The sequence below is a fragment of the Cherax quadricarinatus genome, chromosome 39 (genome assembly GCF_038502225.1).
Source record: "Cherax quadricarinatus isolate ZL_2023a chromosome 39, ASM3850222v1, whole genome shotgun sequence".
Classification (NCBI taxonomy): Eukaryota; Metazoa; Arthropoda; class Malacostraca; order Decapoda; family Parastacidae; genus Cherax; species Cherax quadricarinatus.
The window spans coordinates 1,405,001-1,418,692 of NC_091330.1; the positions used below are offsets into that span (position 1 = coordinate 1,405,001).

General features: G+C 49.6%; 1 protein-coding gene across 2 annotated transcripts in view; it reads left to right on the forward strand.

The window, feature by feature from the left end:
- Positions 1-13,692, forward strand: part of LOC128696266 (carbonic anhydrase-related protein 10-like) — a 285,302-nt gene that overhangs the window by 44,383 nt on the left and 227,227 nt on the right. For both annotated transcript variants that reach the window (XM_053787418.2, XM_053787419.2), the window contains exon 2: positions 8,922-8,978. In XM_053787418.2, coding sequence (XP_053643393.1) covers positions 8,922-8,978 — 57 coding nt within the window. The remainder of the gene's footprint in view (positions 1-8,921; positions 8,979-13,692) is intronic.

Sequence of the window (13,692 nt, forward strand, 5' to 3'; positions counted from 1 at the left end):
TCTCTCCTAAAAGTTCTCCGATGTCCCTACAGGCACTCTGGTGATTATAATAAGCTTAACAAAGGCAACTGACTGTCTACCACACTCAGCTGCTTCTCAAAGAGAGAGAGAGAGATAGAGAGAGAAAGGACAACAATCGTCTTCAAGTATCTTCTGCTTCTATCAACTTTTCTGTACTCGACTGAAGAAGCCTACTGTGTAGGCGAAACGTTTCGAAATAAAGATACCTAACTGTTGCATATGTGTCTTACCTAACAACAATGGATATATTACCTTCTCTTCTGGAAGGTCACTGGAAATGGATCCCAGGCTGTTTCTTCACATTCATACAAACACACTGTTACCTAGAAGGAAGCTATGCTTCGCTTCAGGAGAGAAGCTCTCGTCCAGTACCGTGTGCTGCTACTTGTAGCATCATTGTCTGGTGTGTGACACATCTGGTCGTCAGATCTACATCGTTCTCACCTGATCCTTGTCCATCACTTGAAGTAGCTTAGTCAGGTGTGCAAGGTTGTCTTACAGGAACCACTGTAGAGAGATGCTGTGGGAGAGCTGGCCAGAGAGGTCAGGGAGCAGGAGAGGTGGCCAGAGAGGTCAGGGAGCAGGAGAGGTGGTCAGAGAGGTCAGGGAGCAGGAGACGTGGCCAGGAGGGAGGTGAGGCAAGAAGCAGGATTAAGATGAGGGAGGTGGTGAGGGAGCAGGGGGGAAAGATAGATAGATAGAGAGAGAGGCAGGGGTGAAGGGGAGTGAAGCAGGATAAGAGGTGTGGTTCGTAGGGGTGTGGAGGGGGAGGGGCGGGGTTCACCCCACATGGGTCAGAGCGACAGCTCTACAAAAGAGCATCAAATGGTTGAAGAAGTGGGGAGAAGAGATGTGGGGAGAGGAGAATAAAGGGTAGAGATCACTGGAGAGAGAGAGAGAGAAAAAAAAAACTGAGAGGAGAAAATAGGCAAAAAGGAAGGTGGTTTGGTAATAGAGTTGTGGATGAGTGGAACAAACTCCCAAGTACAATTATAGAGGCCAGAACGTTGTGTAGCTTTAAAAATAGGTTGGATAAATACATGAGTGGATGTGGGTGGGTGTGAGTTGGACCTGACTAGCTTGTGCTACCAGGTCTGCTGCCGTGTTCCTCCCTTAAGTCAATGTGACCTGACCTGACTAGGTTGGGTGCATTGGCTCAAGCCGGTAGGAGACTTGGACCTGCCTCGCATGGGCCAGTAGGCCTGCTGCAGTGTTCCTTCGTTCTTATGTTCTTATGTTCTTCAATGAGGGAAGAAAGAAAGGCAGAGGAAGAGGAGATAAGGTTAAGACGGAAGATTAGAGGAGAAAAGAGACAGAGAGGGAAGGAAAATGAAAAGATGGGAGTGAAAGGGAAAGGAGAATTAGAGAGGGGAAGGGAGGGTTATACGAGGGGGAAGGAGGGGGCAGAGAGGGGAAGAGAGGGAGAGAGAGGGAGAAAGAAACACACAATATCACACAGGGAAAGTAATATAATGTTGAAGTGGGTTCAGGGACAAGTTCCCTGAGGCGGTGCAGGGGAGGGGAGGGGCAGGAAGAAGTGGGAGGGGCCAGGAGATGTGGGGAGGTGCAAGGAGATGTGGGGAGGTGCGGGGAGGTGTGTGGAGGTGTGAGGAGGTGCGGGGAGGTGTGAGGAGGTGTGAGGAGGTGCGGGGAGGTGTGTGGAGGTGCGGGGAGGTGCGGGAGGTGCGGGGAGGTGCTTTCAGGTCAGCTGGTCTCCCCTGACACACACAAACACTTGGACAAACTTGCCAGCACTGATGACCCCGCCCAACACAGGCCCATCCCCGCCCTCACACTCACGCCCACTGTCGTCCTTACGCCAGGTGGGCGTGAGTGTGAGAGTCCCGGCGTCAACAGCCGTCTGTTGAGTACCTAACTCCGCCCACCTCGCCCGCCCGCAAGTCAATTGCTCTGATAGCTAAAATCAAGAAACAGCAGCAGCAATAACAGCAACAACGATCACAGCAGCAGCAGCAACAACTGCAGCAACAGCAACTGCAGCAGAAGCAGCAGCTGTAATAACAGCAATAACAACGATAACAGCAGCAGCAACAACAACACGAGCATTAGAAGCAACAGCAGCAACAACAATAACAGTGGCAGCAACAGAAGCAACAGCAGCAACAACAATAACAGTGGCAGCAACAGAAGCAACAGCAGCAACAACAATAACAGTGGCAGCAACAGAAGCAACAGCAGCAACAACAATAACAGTGGCAGCAACAGAAGCAACAGCAGCAACAACAATAACAGTGGCAGCAACAGAAGCAACAGCAGCAACAACAATAACAGTGGCAGCAACAGAAGCAACAGCAGCAACAACAATAACAGTGGCAGCAACAGAAGCAACAGCAGCAACAACAATAACAGTGGCAGCAACAGAAGCAACAGCAGCAACAACAATAACAGTGGCAGCAACAGAAGCAACAGCAGCAACAACAATAACAGTGGCAGCAACAGAAGCAACAGCAGCAACAACAATAACAGTGGCAGCAACAGAAGCAACAGCAGCAACAACAATAACAGTGGCAGCAACAGAAGCAACAGCAGCAACAACAATAACAGTGGCAGCAACAGAAGCAACAGCAGCAACAACAATAACAGTGGCAGCAACAGAAGCAACAGCAGCAACAACAATAACAGTGGCAGCAACAGAAGCAACAGCAGCAACAACAATAACAGTGGCAGCAACAGAAGCAACAGCAGCAACAACAATAACAGTGGCAGCAACAGAAGCAACAGCAGCAACAACAATAACAGTGGCAGCAACAGAAGCAACAGCAGCAACAACAATAACAGTGGCAGCAACAGAAGCAACAGCAGCAACAACAATAACAGTGGCAGCAACAGAAGCAACAGCAGCAACAACAATAACAGTGGCAGCAACAGAAGCAACAGCAGCAACAACAATAACAGTGGCAGCAACAGAAGCAACAGCAGCAACAACAATAACAGTGGCAGCAACAGAAGCAACAGCAGCAACAACAATAACAGTGGCAGCAACAGAAGCAACAGCAACAACAGCAACAGCAACAACAATAACAGTGGCAGCAACAGAAGCAACAGCAGCAACAACAATAACAGTGGCAGCAACAGAAGCAACAGCAGCAACAACAATAACAGTGGCAGCAACAGAAGCAACAGCAGCAACAACAATAACAGTGGCAGCAACAGAAGCAACAGTAGCAACAACAATAACAGTGGCAGCAACAGAAGCAACAGCAGCAACAACAATAACAGTGGCAGCAACAGAAGCAACAGCAGCAACAACAATAACAGTGGCAGCAACAGAAGCAACAGCAGCAACAACAATAACAGTGGCAGCAACAGAAGCAACAGTAGCAACAACAATAACAGTGGCAGCAACAGAAGCAACAGCAGCAACAACAATAACAGTGGCAGCAACAGAAGCAACAGCAGCAACAACAATAACAGTGGCAGCAACAGAAGCAACAGCAGTGTGTCACTACACATTTCTATAGGATAGTTACATTGTGGAAGATACAAAAGCTGTATTTTGGGCTTATAATGCAGTACACAGGAAGAGTGTCGTGCACAGGAAAGAGTGTCGTGCACAGGAAGGGGTGTCGTGCACAGGAAGGGGTGTCGTGCACAGGAAGGAGTGTCGTGCACAGGAAGGGGTGTCGTGCACAGGAAGGGGTGTCGTGCACAGGAAGGGTGTCGTGCACAGGAAGGAGTGTCGTGCACAGGAAGGAGTGTCGTGCACAGGAAGGAGTGTCGTGCACAGGAAGGGGTGTCGTGCACAGGAAGGAGTGTCGTGCACAGGAAGGGGTGTCGTGCACAGGAAGGGGTGTCGTGCACAGGAAGGGTGTCGTGCACAGGAAGGAGTGTCGTGCACAGGAAGGAGTGTCGTGCACAGGAAGGGTGTCGTGCACAGGAGGGGGTGTCGTGCACCGGAAGGAGTGTCGTGCACAGAAAGGGGTGTCGTGCACGGGAAGGGGTGTCATGCACAAGAAGGGTGTCGTGCACAGGAAGGGGTGTCGTGCACAGGAAGGGTGTCGTGCACAGGAAGGGGTGTCGTGCACAGGAAGGGGTGTCGTGCACAGGAAGGGTGTCGTGCACAGTGCACAGGAAGGAGTGTCGTGCACAGGAAGGGTGTCGTGCACAGGAAGGGGTGTCGTGCACAGGAAGGAGTGTCGTGCATAGAAAGGGGTGTCACAGGAAGGGGTGTCATGCACAAGAAGGGTGTCACAGGAAGGGGTGTCACAGGAAGGGTGTCGTACACAAGAAGGGTGTCGTGCACAGGAAGGGGTGTCGTGCACAGGAAGGGGTGTCGTGCACAGGAAGGGGTGTCGTGCACAGGAAGGGTGTCGTGCACAAGAAGGGTGTCGTGCACAGAAAGGGGTGTCGTGCACAGGAAGGGGTGTCGTGCACAGGAAGGGGTGTCGTGCACAGGAAGGGGTGTCGTGCACAGGAGGGAGTGTCGTGCACAGGAAGGGTGTCGTGCACAGGAAGGGGTGTCGTGCACAGGAAGGGGTGTCGTGCACAGGAAGGGGTGTCGTGCACAGGAAGGGGTGTCGTGCACAGGAAGGGTGTCGTGCACACGATAATGAAGTCTGTCAGCTTGAGCTGACAGACTTCAGCACGATGATGATGACATGGTCAAGTACACAGTCATGGGGTCAGCAGCTACGACAACACCGAGGTTTTGCTTAAATCAGTGGTAGGAGGTACTACTGCGTGAGGATTACCATCTCTCAGGGTCACCCCTGTCCCATATCTAGTCAGTCAGGGTGGTGGTGAGTGTTGTAACACCACACTGGTGGTGAGTGGTGTAACACCACACTGGTGGTGAGTGTTGTAACACCACACTGGTGGTGAGTGTTGTAACACCACACTGGTGGTGAGTGTTGTAACACCACACTGGTGGTGAGTGTTGTAACACCACACTGGTGGTGAGTGTTGTAACACCACACTGGTGGTGAGTGGTGTAACACCACACTGGTGGTGAGTGTTGTAACACCACACTGGTGGTGAGTGGTGTAACACCACACTGGTGGTGAGTGTTGTAACACCACACTGGTGGTGAGTGGTGTAACACCACACTGGTGGTGAGTGGTGTAACACCACACTGGTGGTGAGTGTTGTAACACCACACTGGTGGTGAGTGGTGTAACACCACACTGGTGGTGAGTGTTGTAACACCACACTGGTGGTGAGTGGTGTAACACCACACTGGTGGTGAGTGGTGTAACACCACACTGGTGGTGAGTGTTGTAACACCACACTGGTGGTGAGTGTTGTAACACCACACTGGTGGTGAGTGTTGTAACACCACACTGGTGGTGAGTGTTGTAACACCACACTGGTGGTGAGTGTTGTAACACCACACTGGTGGTGAGTGGTGTAACACCACACTGGTGGTGAGTGGTGTAACACCACACTGGTGGTGAGTGTTGTAACACCACACTGGTGGTGAGTGGTGTAACACCACACTGGTGGTGAGTGTTGTAACACCACACTGGTGGTGAGTGGTGTAACACCACACTGGTGGTGAGTGTTGTAACACCACACTGGTGGTGAGTGGTGTAACACCACACTGGTGGTGAGTGGTGTAACACCACACTGGTGATGAATGTTACAGCACCACACTGGTGGTGTTACAGCACGACACTGGTGGTGAGTGTTACAGCACCACACTGGTGGTGAGTGTTACAGCACCACACTGGTGGTGAGTGTTACAGCACCACACTGGTGGTGAGTGTTACAGCACCACACTGGTGGTGAGTGTTACAGCACCACACTGGTGGTGAGTGTTACAGCACCACACTGGTGGTGAGTGTTACAGCACCACACTGGTGGTGAGTGTTACAGCACCACACTGGTGGTGAGTGTTACAGCACCACACTGGTGGTGAGTGTTACAACACCACACTGGTGGTGAGTGTTACAGCACCACACTGGTGGTGTTACAGCACCACACTGGTGGTGTTACAGCACCACACTGGTGGTGAGTGTTACAGCACCACACTGCAGCAAACATACAATGTCAATTCAACTGAACAGGAAACAAAGAACATACAGAGGAGAGAGGGAGGAAGAGGGGAGATGAGAGGAGAGAGGGAGGGAGATGAGAGAGGGGGAAGATGAAAGTAGAGAGGGAGGAATAGGGTATGAGGGTGAGAGGGGATGGAAGAGGAGGAGAAACAGAAGGAAGAGGACGGAGGAACGAGAGGGGAGATGATAGAGGGAGGGAGGGAGGGAGGGAGGGAGGGAGGAAGGGAGGATGGAGTGGGTAGAGGAAGGAGGAAAGCAAATATCGAATGAGGACAAAATCCGTAATACTGAGTGAGGAGAAAGAGAGGAGGAAAAACCCGAACCTGTAATTTCCCCTTCGCTTGGTCCCGGGTGAAGGGAAGGGGAGGAGGAGGAGGAGGGGCAGGGGAGGGACAGAGAAGAGGGAAGTAGAGGGAAGAGGGTAGAGGAACGAGGAGATAGAGGTGGAGGTAATGAGAGAAAAAGAGAGGGAGAGAAGGGCAGAGTAAAAGTTAATGAAAAAAAACCCTGTGATAAGATATGATAATGAGAGAACAGATGTGGAGGGAAGGCAGACCAGGAAGGCACATGGCAGGTTACTGGTGTTTGGGGGCTGGAAACACCACCAGGAAGAAAGGCTGGAAGGCACATGGCAGGTTACTGGTGTTTGGGGGCTGGAAACACCACCAGGAAGGAAGGTTGGAATGCACACGGCAGGTTACTGGTGTTTGGGGGCTGGAAGCACCACCAGGAAGGAAGGTTGGAATGCACACGGCAGGTTACTGGTGTTTGGGGGCTGGAAGCACCACCAGGAAGGAAGGCTGGAAGGCACATGGCAGGTTACTGGTGTTTGGGGGCTGGAATCACCACCAGGAAGGAAGGTTGGAATGCACACGGCAGGTTACTGGTGTTTGGGGGCTGGAAGCACCACCAGGAAGGAAGGCTGGAAGGCACATGGCAGGTTACTGGTGTTTGGGGGCTGGAAACACCACCAGGAAGGAAGGTTGGAAGGCACACGGCAGGTTACTGGTGTTTGGGGGCTGGAAACACCACCAGGAAGGAAGGTTGGAATGCACACGGCAGGTTACTGGTGTTTGGGGGCTGGAAGCACCACCAGGAAGGAAGGCTGGAAGGCACATGGCAGGTTACTGGTGTTTGGGGGCTGGAAACACCACCAGGAAGGAAGGCTGGAAGGCACATGGCAGGTTACTGGTGTTTGAGGGCTGGAGGCAGACCAGGAAGGAAGGCTTAAAGGCACATGACAGATTACTGACATAACACTAAGAGTGACGGAGATACTTGACAGAGAAAAATAAACGGGGAACTGATAGAGGTTAAGGAAGGAAAGAGGATAATAAATGTGGAAGTGAATAAACAGCAACAGGTGGAAATACCTATGTGGTGTGTGTTATCACTTCAGTGTGAGTTGTTGATGAGTAAGACACATGTGCAACACATGGGTGTCTTTATTGTTGAAACGTTTCGCCTACACAGTAGGCTTCTTCAGTCAAATATAGAGGAGGCAGTAGAGATATAAAGATGATGTAATCAGTCCATCAGCTCCATGGTCTGAACTCTTCTCCAGGCTGAGGGACTAAATACCTCAAAACTACGTCTTCGAGGGTGATGAAGTGATTATATCGTCTTTACATCTCTACTGCTTCTCTTGCCTCCTCTGTATTTGACTGAAGAAGCCTACTGTTTAGGCGAAACGGTTCAACAATAAAGACACCCAACTTTTGCATGTGTCTTATCAACTTGTGGGTATTTTATACCATTTTCAGTATAAATGTGAGATGTGATGTGTGTGTGTAGTAACATTGTAATGTGAGGTGTTTTACTAACCCAAGTACAAATAGGCCCGTGGTACTTAAACGTAGATTGATTACCATTAAAGAAGTTATCAAGGTATTTGGAAGGCAAAGGTAGCTTATTGAGTACCTATATGTTCCCATTACCAACATCAGCCTTTACAATATTTAGCGTGTGAAAAATAGCAGTAAGGTAAGCAGACACCATACTTGTAGTAACATGATGAGAGAGAGAGCAAGTATGAGTACGCTGACTACTATTCCCTCATAAACTCGTATAAAAAGAGACTATCATGTGTAATCAGTCACAGCTAATGAGAGACTGCCCTCCAGACCTGGGTGTAGGTATAAAGTCATTTCATCTTGAATTCAACCCTTCACCCTGATTGGCTGATGTTTAACAGCTGTCAGTTATTCACGGTATAAGTGTGAGGCCCCAGTGACTACACAGCAATAAACTACCAAGCTTCGGCTGAATCCAGAGGGAATACAAGATGTGGTAGTGTGCTGCAACATGATAAAACTGACATACTAGATGCATGTCAGTGTGTGTTTGTGTTAACACTGTACTATGTAGTGTTATATTTATTAATAATGAAGTGTGGTATGACAGTTAAAACTGTCTTGTGAAGTGTAATGTAGTACCATTGTTCTGTAAAGTGTATTATTCCGGTAGGTCAACATCTCACCGCCCTAGAGCCGTATAAATATTTCCAGATTTCCGAGAATTTACCTGCATTTTACTTCTAGTTGCGCTCCCTTGTTACTGTTACTCACCAGTGAGTCTTTCTCTTCTCCCATAAAAGCCTCAGAGTATCTTATATGTCGTTATCATATCTTCCCTGGTCCTAGCTTTTAATGACACCAGGGTGGATGAAGAGCAGATTGTGCCTAACTAGGGAAAGTGTGTTCCCAATTAGGCTGTTACTAGGAAGCAGAATTCGTCTAGCTAGAGTCAGAACGTATCTAATTAGATGGGTAGAATACATCGAACTAGAGAAAAGGTCAGTCATTCACTAAGCAAAACAACTGTTTCAAGTTTCTCATTCATTCACAGGATCATGGAGGTAACATAATATTATCTATGTTTCAGGAACTGCTGGAGTAACCTGGAACTGGGAGCAGTGGTGGACCTATGATGGGATCTCTGGTGAGTACACAACCACTTCACACACTAGCCTCACGAACGCTCTTACCTCAAAGCAATTGTTGACAAACTGCTACTTGTCGCGTTTGTTTACAAACATTGCCACGAGAAAAGCTCTGTTTACATACAGTGCTAAGTGAAAAGCTCCATTTGCAAACACTGCAACGTGAAATGTGTGTTTCCAAACAATACCACGTAGCAGGTCTTCTTTTACAAACAATTCAGTGTCCCAAGAATTTGAGTTCATAGACTGATTACATCATCTTCATTTTACCACTTCAACTGCTGCCTCTGTATTTGACTGAAGAAACCTACTGTGTAGGCTAAACGTTTCAACAATAAAGATACCCAACCGTTGCATATGTGTCTTAATCATCAGACCATTACTATACACAGTATAGTGCAATACTACCGCATCATACAACTGTGATTACACAGCGTATTATACATAATCTCTCTGTTTTACAGTGAACTTTTGCGCCACATACAATAGTGTGTCTCTGGAAAGTGGGTGACAAGATGATCCATATCATGGAGAGCCAACTGTACAGCAAGCACCAGCACCTGCGGGGGATGGGGAAGGGAAGGTTGAAGAGGTTCTAACCCTTTCACAAGAAATCATCAGTATGATTTGATTCTCTGTTTAATGAGGATTACACATATTTATTTCATCCAAGGGGAATCCTGCCCTTATCTGTGTGATTTGCAATTAATGCCTAAATGATGTCCTGTGTTACGCAGTGCCTGCACTCTGAAGGAGGGGTGAAGATACTGCACCTGGAGGGATATCTGAGCTGTAATATCATCAATCCTGTGGCAAGACAGCCATAGAGTGACGGTGAAAAGGATTGTTTTCGGGTCACCTTGCCTCTGTGGGAGACGGTTTGTGTGTTGAAAAAAATGACTGGTAAAACTACTGGAGTATCTGTCGAGACCTCGGGGAAATTTATTAAGAGATTTTTAGAGTAAAAGTTCTTAACAACACTTTTTTTGAAGGTGGCAGTTTTGAATTTATCAATGTTTACATTGATTGTCTAGAAGTGTTAATGTGCGATGGGTTTAAACTTGTTGGGTTTATTGTCTAGAAGTATTAATGTGAGATTGTTTGAAATCTGTTTGGTTTGTTGAAACGTGAGGTTCTTATGATATGGACCACTAACTACCTGACTCCTGGGATATTTAAACTTCCAGTCTTCATGACTGACATCTGTAGAGCGACACCAGCACAGATGCTGAAGTACTGTCTTCACACGATCAAATTTCTTGACATCACCAGAGACTAGTTCTTGATCACTGTCACCTAACATCCATACTCTGCTACTAGCACAACAACTGACTGCCTCCCTACAACCACCACAACTGACTGCCTCCCTCCAACCACCACAACTGACTACCTCCCTCCAACCACCACAACTGACTACCTCCCTTCAACCACCACAACTGACTACCTCCCTTCAACCACCACAACTGACTGCCTCCCTACAACCACCACAACTGACTGCCTCCCTCCAACCACCACAACTGACTACCTCCCTCCAACCACCACAACTGACTACCTCCCTTCAACCACCACAACTGACTACCTCCCACCAACCACCACAACTGACTACCTCCCTCCAACCACCACAACTGACTACCTCCCTTCAACCACCACAACTGACTACCTCCCTTCAACCACCACAACTGACTACCTCCCTTCAACCACCACAACTGACTACCTCCCTCCAACCACCACAACTGACTACCTCCCACCAACCACCACAACTGACTACCTCCCTCCAACCACCACAACTGACTACCTCCCTACAACCACCACAACTGACTACCTCCCACCAACCACCACAACTGACTACCTCCCTCCAACCACCACAACTGACTACCTCCCACCAACCACCACAACTGACTACCTCCCTTCAACCACCACAACTGACTACCTCCCTCCAACCACCACAACTGACTACCTCCCACCAACCACCACAACTGACTACCTCCCTTCAACCACCACAACTGACTACCTCCCACCAACCACCACAACTGACTACCTCCCTTCAACCACCACAACTGACTACCTCCCACCAACCACCACAACTGACTACCTCCCACCAACCACCACAACTGACTACCTCCCTTCAACCACCACAACTGACTACCTCCCTTCAACCACCACAACTGACTACCTCCCACCAACCACCACAACTGACTACCTCCCTTCAACCACCACAACTGACTACCTCCCTTCAACCACCACAACTGACTACCTCCCTTCAACCATCACAACTGACTACCTCCCTCCAACCACCACAACTGACTACCTCCCTCCAACCACCACAACTGACTACCTCCCACCAACCACCACATCTGACTACCTCCCTCCAACCACCACAACTGACTACCTCCCTCCAGTCACTACAACTGACTACCTATAACCAAACACCACAACTGACTACCTCCCTCCAACCACCACAACTAACTACCTACCTCCAACTATCACAACTGACTACCTCCCTCCAACCACCACAACTGACTTCCTCCCACCAACCACCACAACTGGCTACCTCCCACCAACAACCACAACTGACTACCTCCCTCCAGTCACTACAACTGACTACCTATAACCAAACACCACAACTGACTACCTCCCTCCAACCACCACAACTAACTACCTACCTCCAACTATCACAACTGACTACCTCCCTTCAACAACCACAACTGACTATCTCCCACCAACCACCACAATTGACTACCTCCCACCAACCACCACAACTGACTACCTCTCACCAACTATTACAACTGACTACCTACCTCCAACTATCACAACTGGCTACCTCCCTTCAACCACCACAATTGACTACCTCCCACCAACCAACACAACTGACTACCTACCTCCAACCACCACAATTGACTACCTCCCACCAACCAACACAACTGGCTACCTCCCACCAACCACCACAACTGACTACCTACCTCCAACCACCACAATTGACTACCTCCCACCAACCAACACAACTGACTACCTCCCACCAACCAACACAACTGACTACCTCCCTCCAACCACAACAACAGGCTACCTCCCTCCAACCAACACAACTGACTACCTCCCTCCAACCACAACAACTGACTATCTCTCACCAACTATCACAACTGACTACCTCCCTCCAACCACCACATCTGACTACCTCCCTCCAACCACAACAACTGGCTACCTCCCACCAACCACCACAACTGACTACCTCCCTCCAACCACCACAACTGACTACCTCCCACCAACCACCACAACTGACTACCTCCCTCCAGCCACCACATCTGACTACCTCCCTCCAACCACCACATCTGACTACCTCCCTCCAACCACAACAACTGACTACCTCCCTCCAACCACCACATCTGACTACCTCCCACCAACCACCACAACTGACTACCTCCCTTCAACCACCACAACTGACTACATCAGACCAACCACCACAACTGACTAGCTCAGACCAGCCACCACAACTGACTACCTCCCTCGAACTACCACAAATGACTAACTCCGACCAAGCACCACAACTGACTACCTCCCACCAACCACCACAACTGACTACCTCCCTCCAACCACAACAGGCTACCTCCCTCCAACCACCACATCTGACTACCTCCCTCCAACCACAACAACTGACTACCTCTCACCAACTATCACAACTGACTACCTCCCTCCAACCACCACATCTGACTACCTCCCTCCAACCACCACAACTGACTACCTCCCTCCAACCACCACAACTGACTACCTCCCACCAACCACCACAACTGACTACCTCCCTCCAACCACCACAACTGACTACCTCCCAGCAACCACCACAACTGACTACCTCCCTCCAACCACCACAACTGACTACCTCCCAGCAACCACCACAACTGACTACCTCCCAGCAACCACCACAACTGACTACCTCCCAGCAACCACCACAACTGACTACCTCCCTCCAACCACCACAATTGACTACCTCCCACCAACCAACACAACTGACTACCTCCCACCAACCACAACAACTGACTACCTCCCTCCAACCACAACAGGCTACCTCCCACCAACCACCCCAACTGACTACCTCCCACCAACCACCACAACTGACTACCTCCCACCAACCACCACAACTGACTACCTCCCACCAACCATCCCAACTGACTACCTCCTACCAACCACCCCAACTGACTACCTCCCACCAACCACCACAACTGACTACTTGCCACCAACCACCACAACTGACTACCTCCCACCAACCACCACAACTGACTACCTCCCACCAACCACCACAACTGACTACTTGCCACCAACCACCACAACTGACTACCTCCCACCAACCACCCCAACTGACTACCTTCCACCAACCACCACAACTGACTACCTCCCACCAACCACCACAACTGACTACCTCCCACTAACCACCACAACTGACTACTTGCCACCAACCACCACAACTGACTATCTCCCTCTAACTGCCACGACTGACTACCTCCCACCAACGAACACAACTGACTACCTCCCTCTAACTACCACAACTGACTACCTCCCTCTAACTACCACAACTGACTACCTCCCACCAACGAACACAACTGACTACCTCCCTCTAACTACCACAACTGGCTACCTCCCACCAACCACCACAACTGACTACCTCCCACCAACTACCACAACCGACTACCTCCCACCAACCATCACAACTGACTACCTCCCACC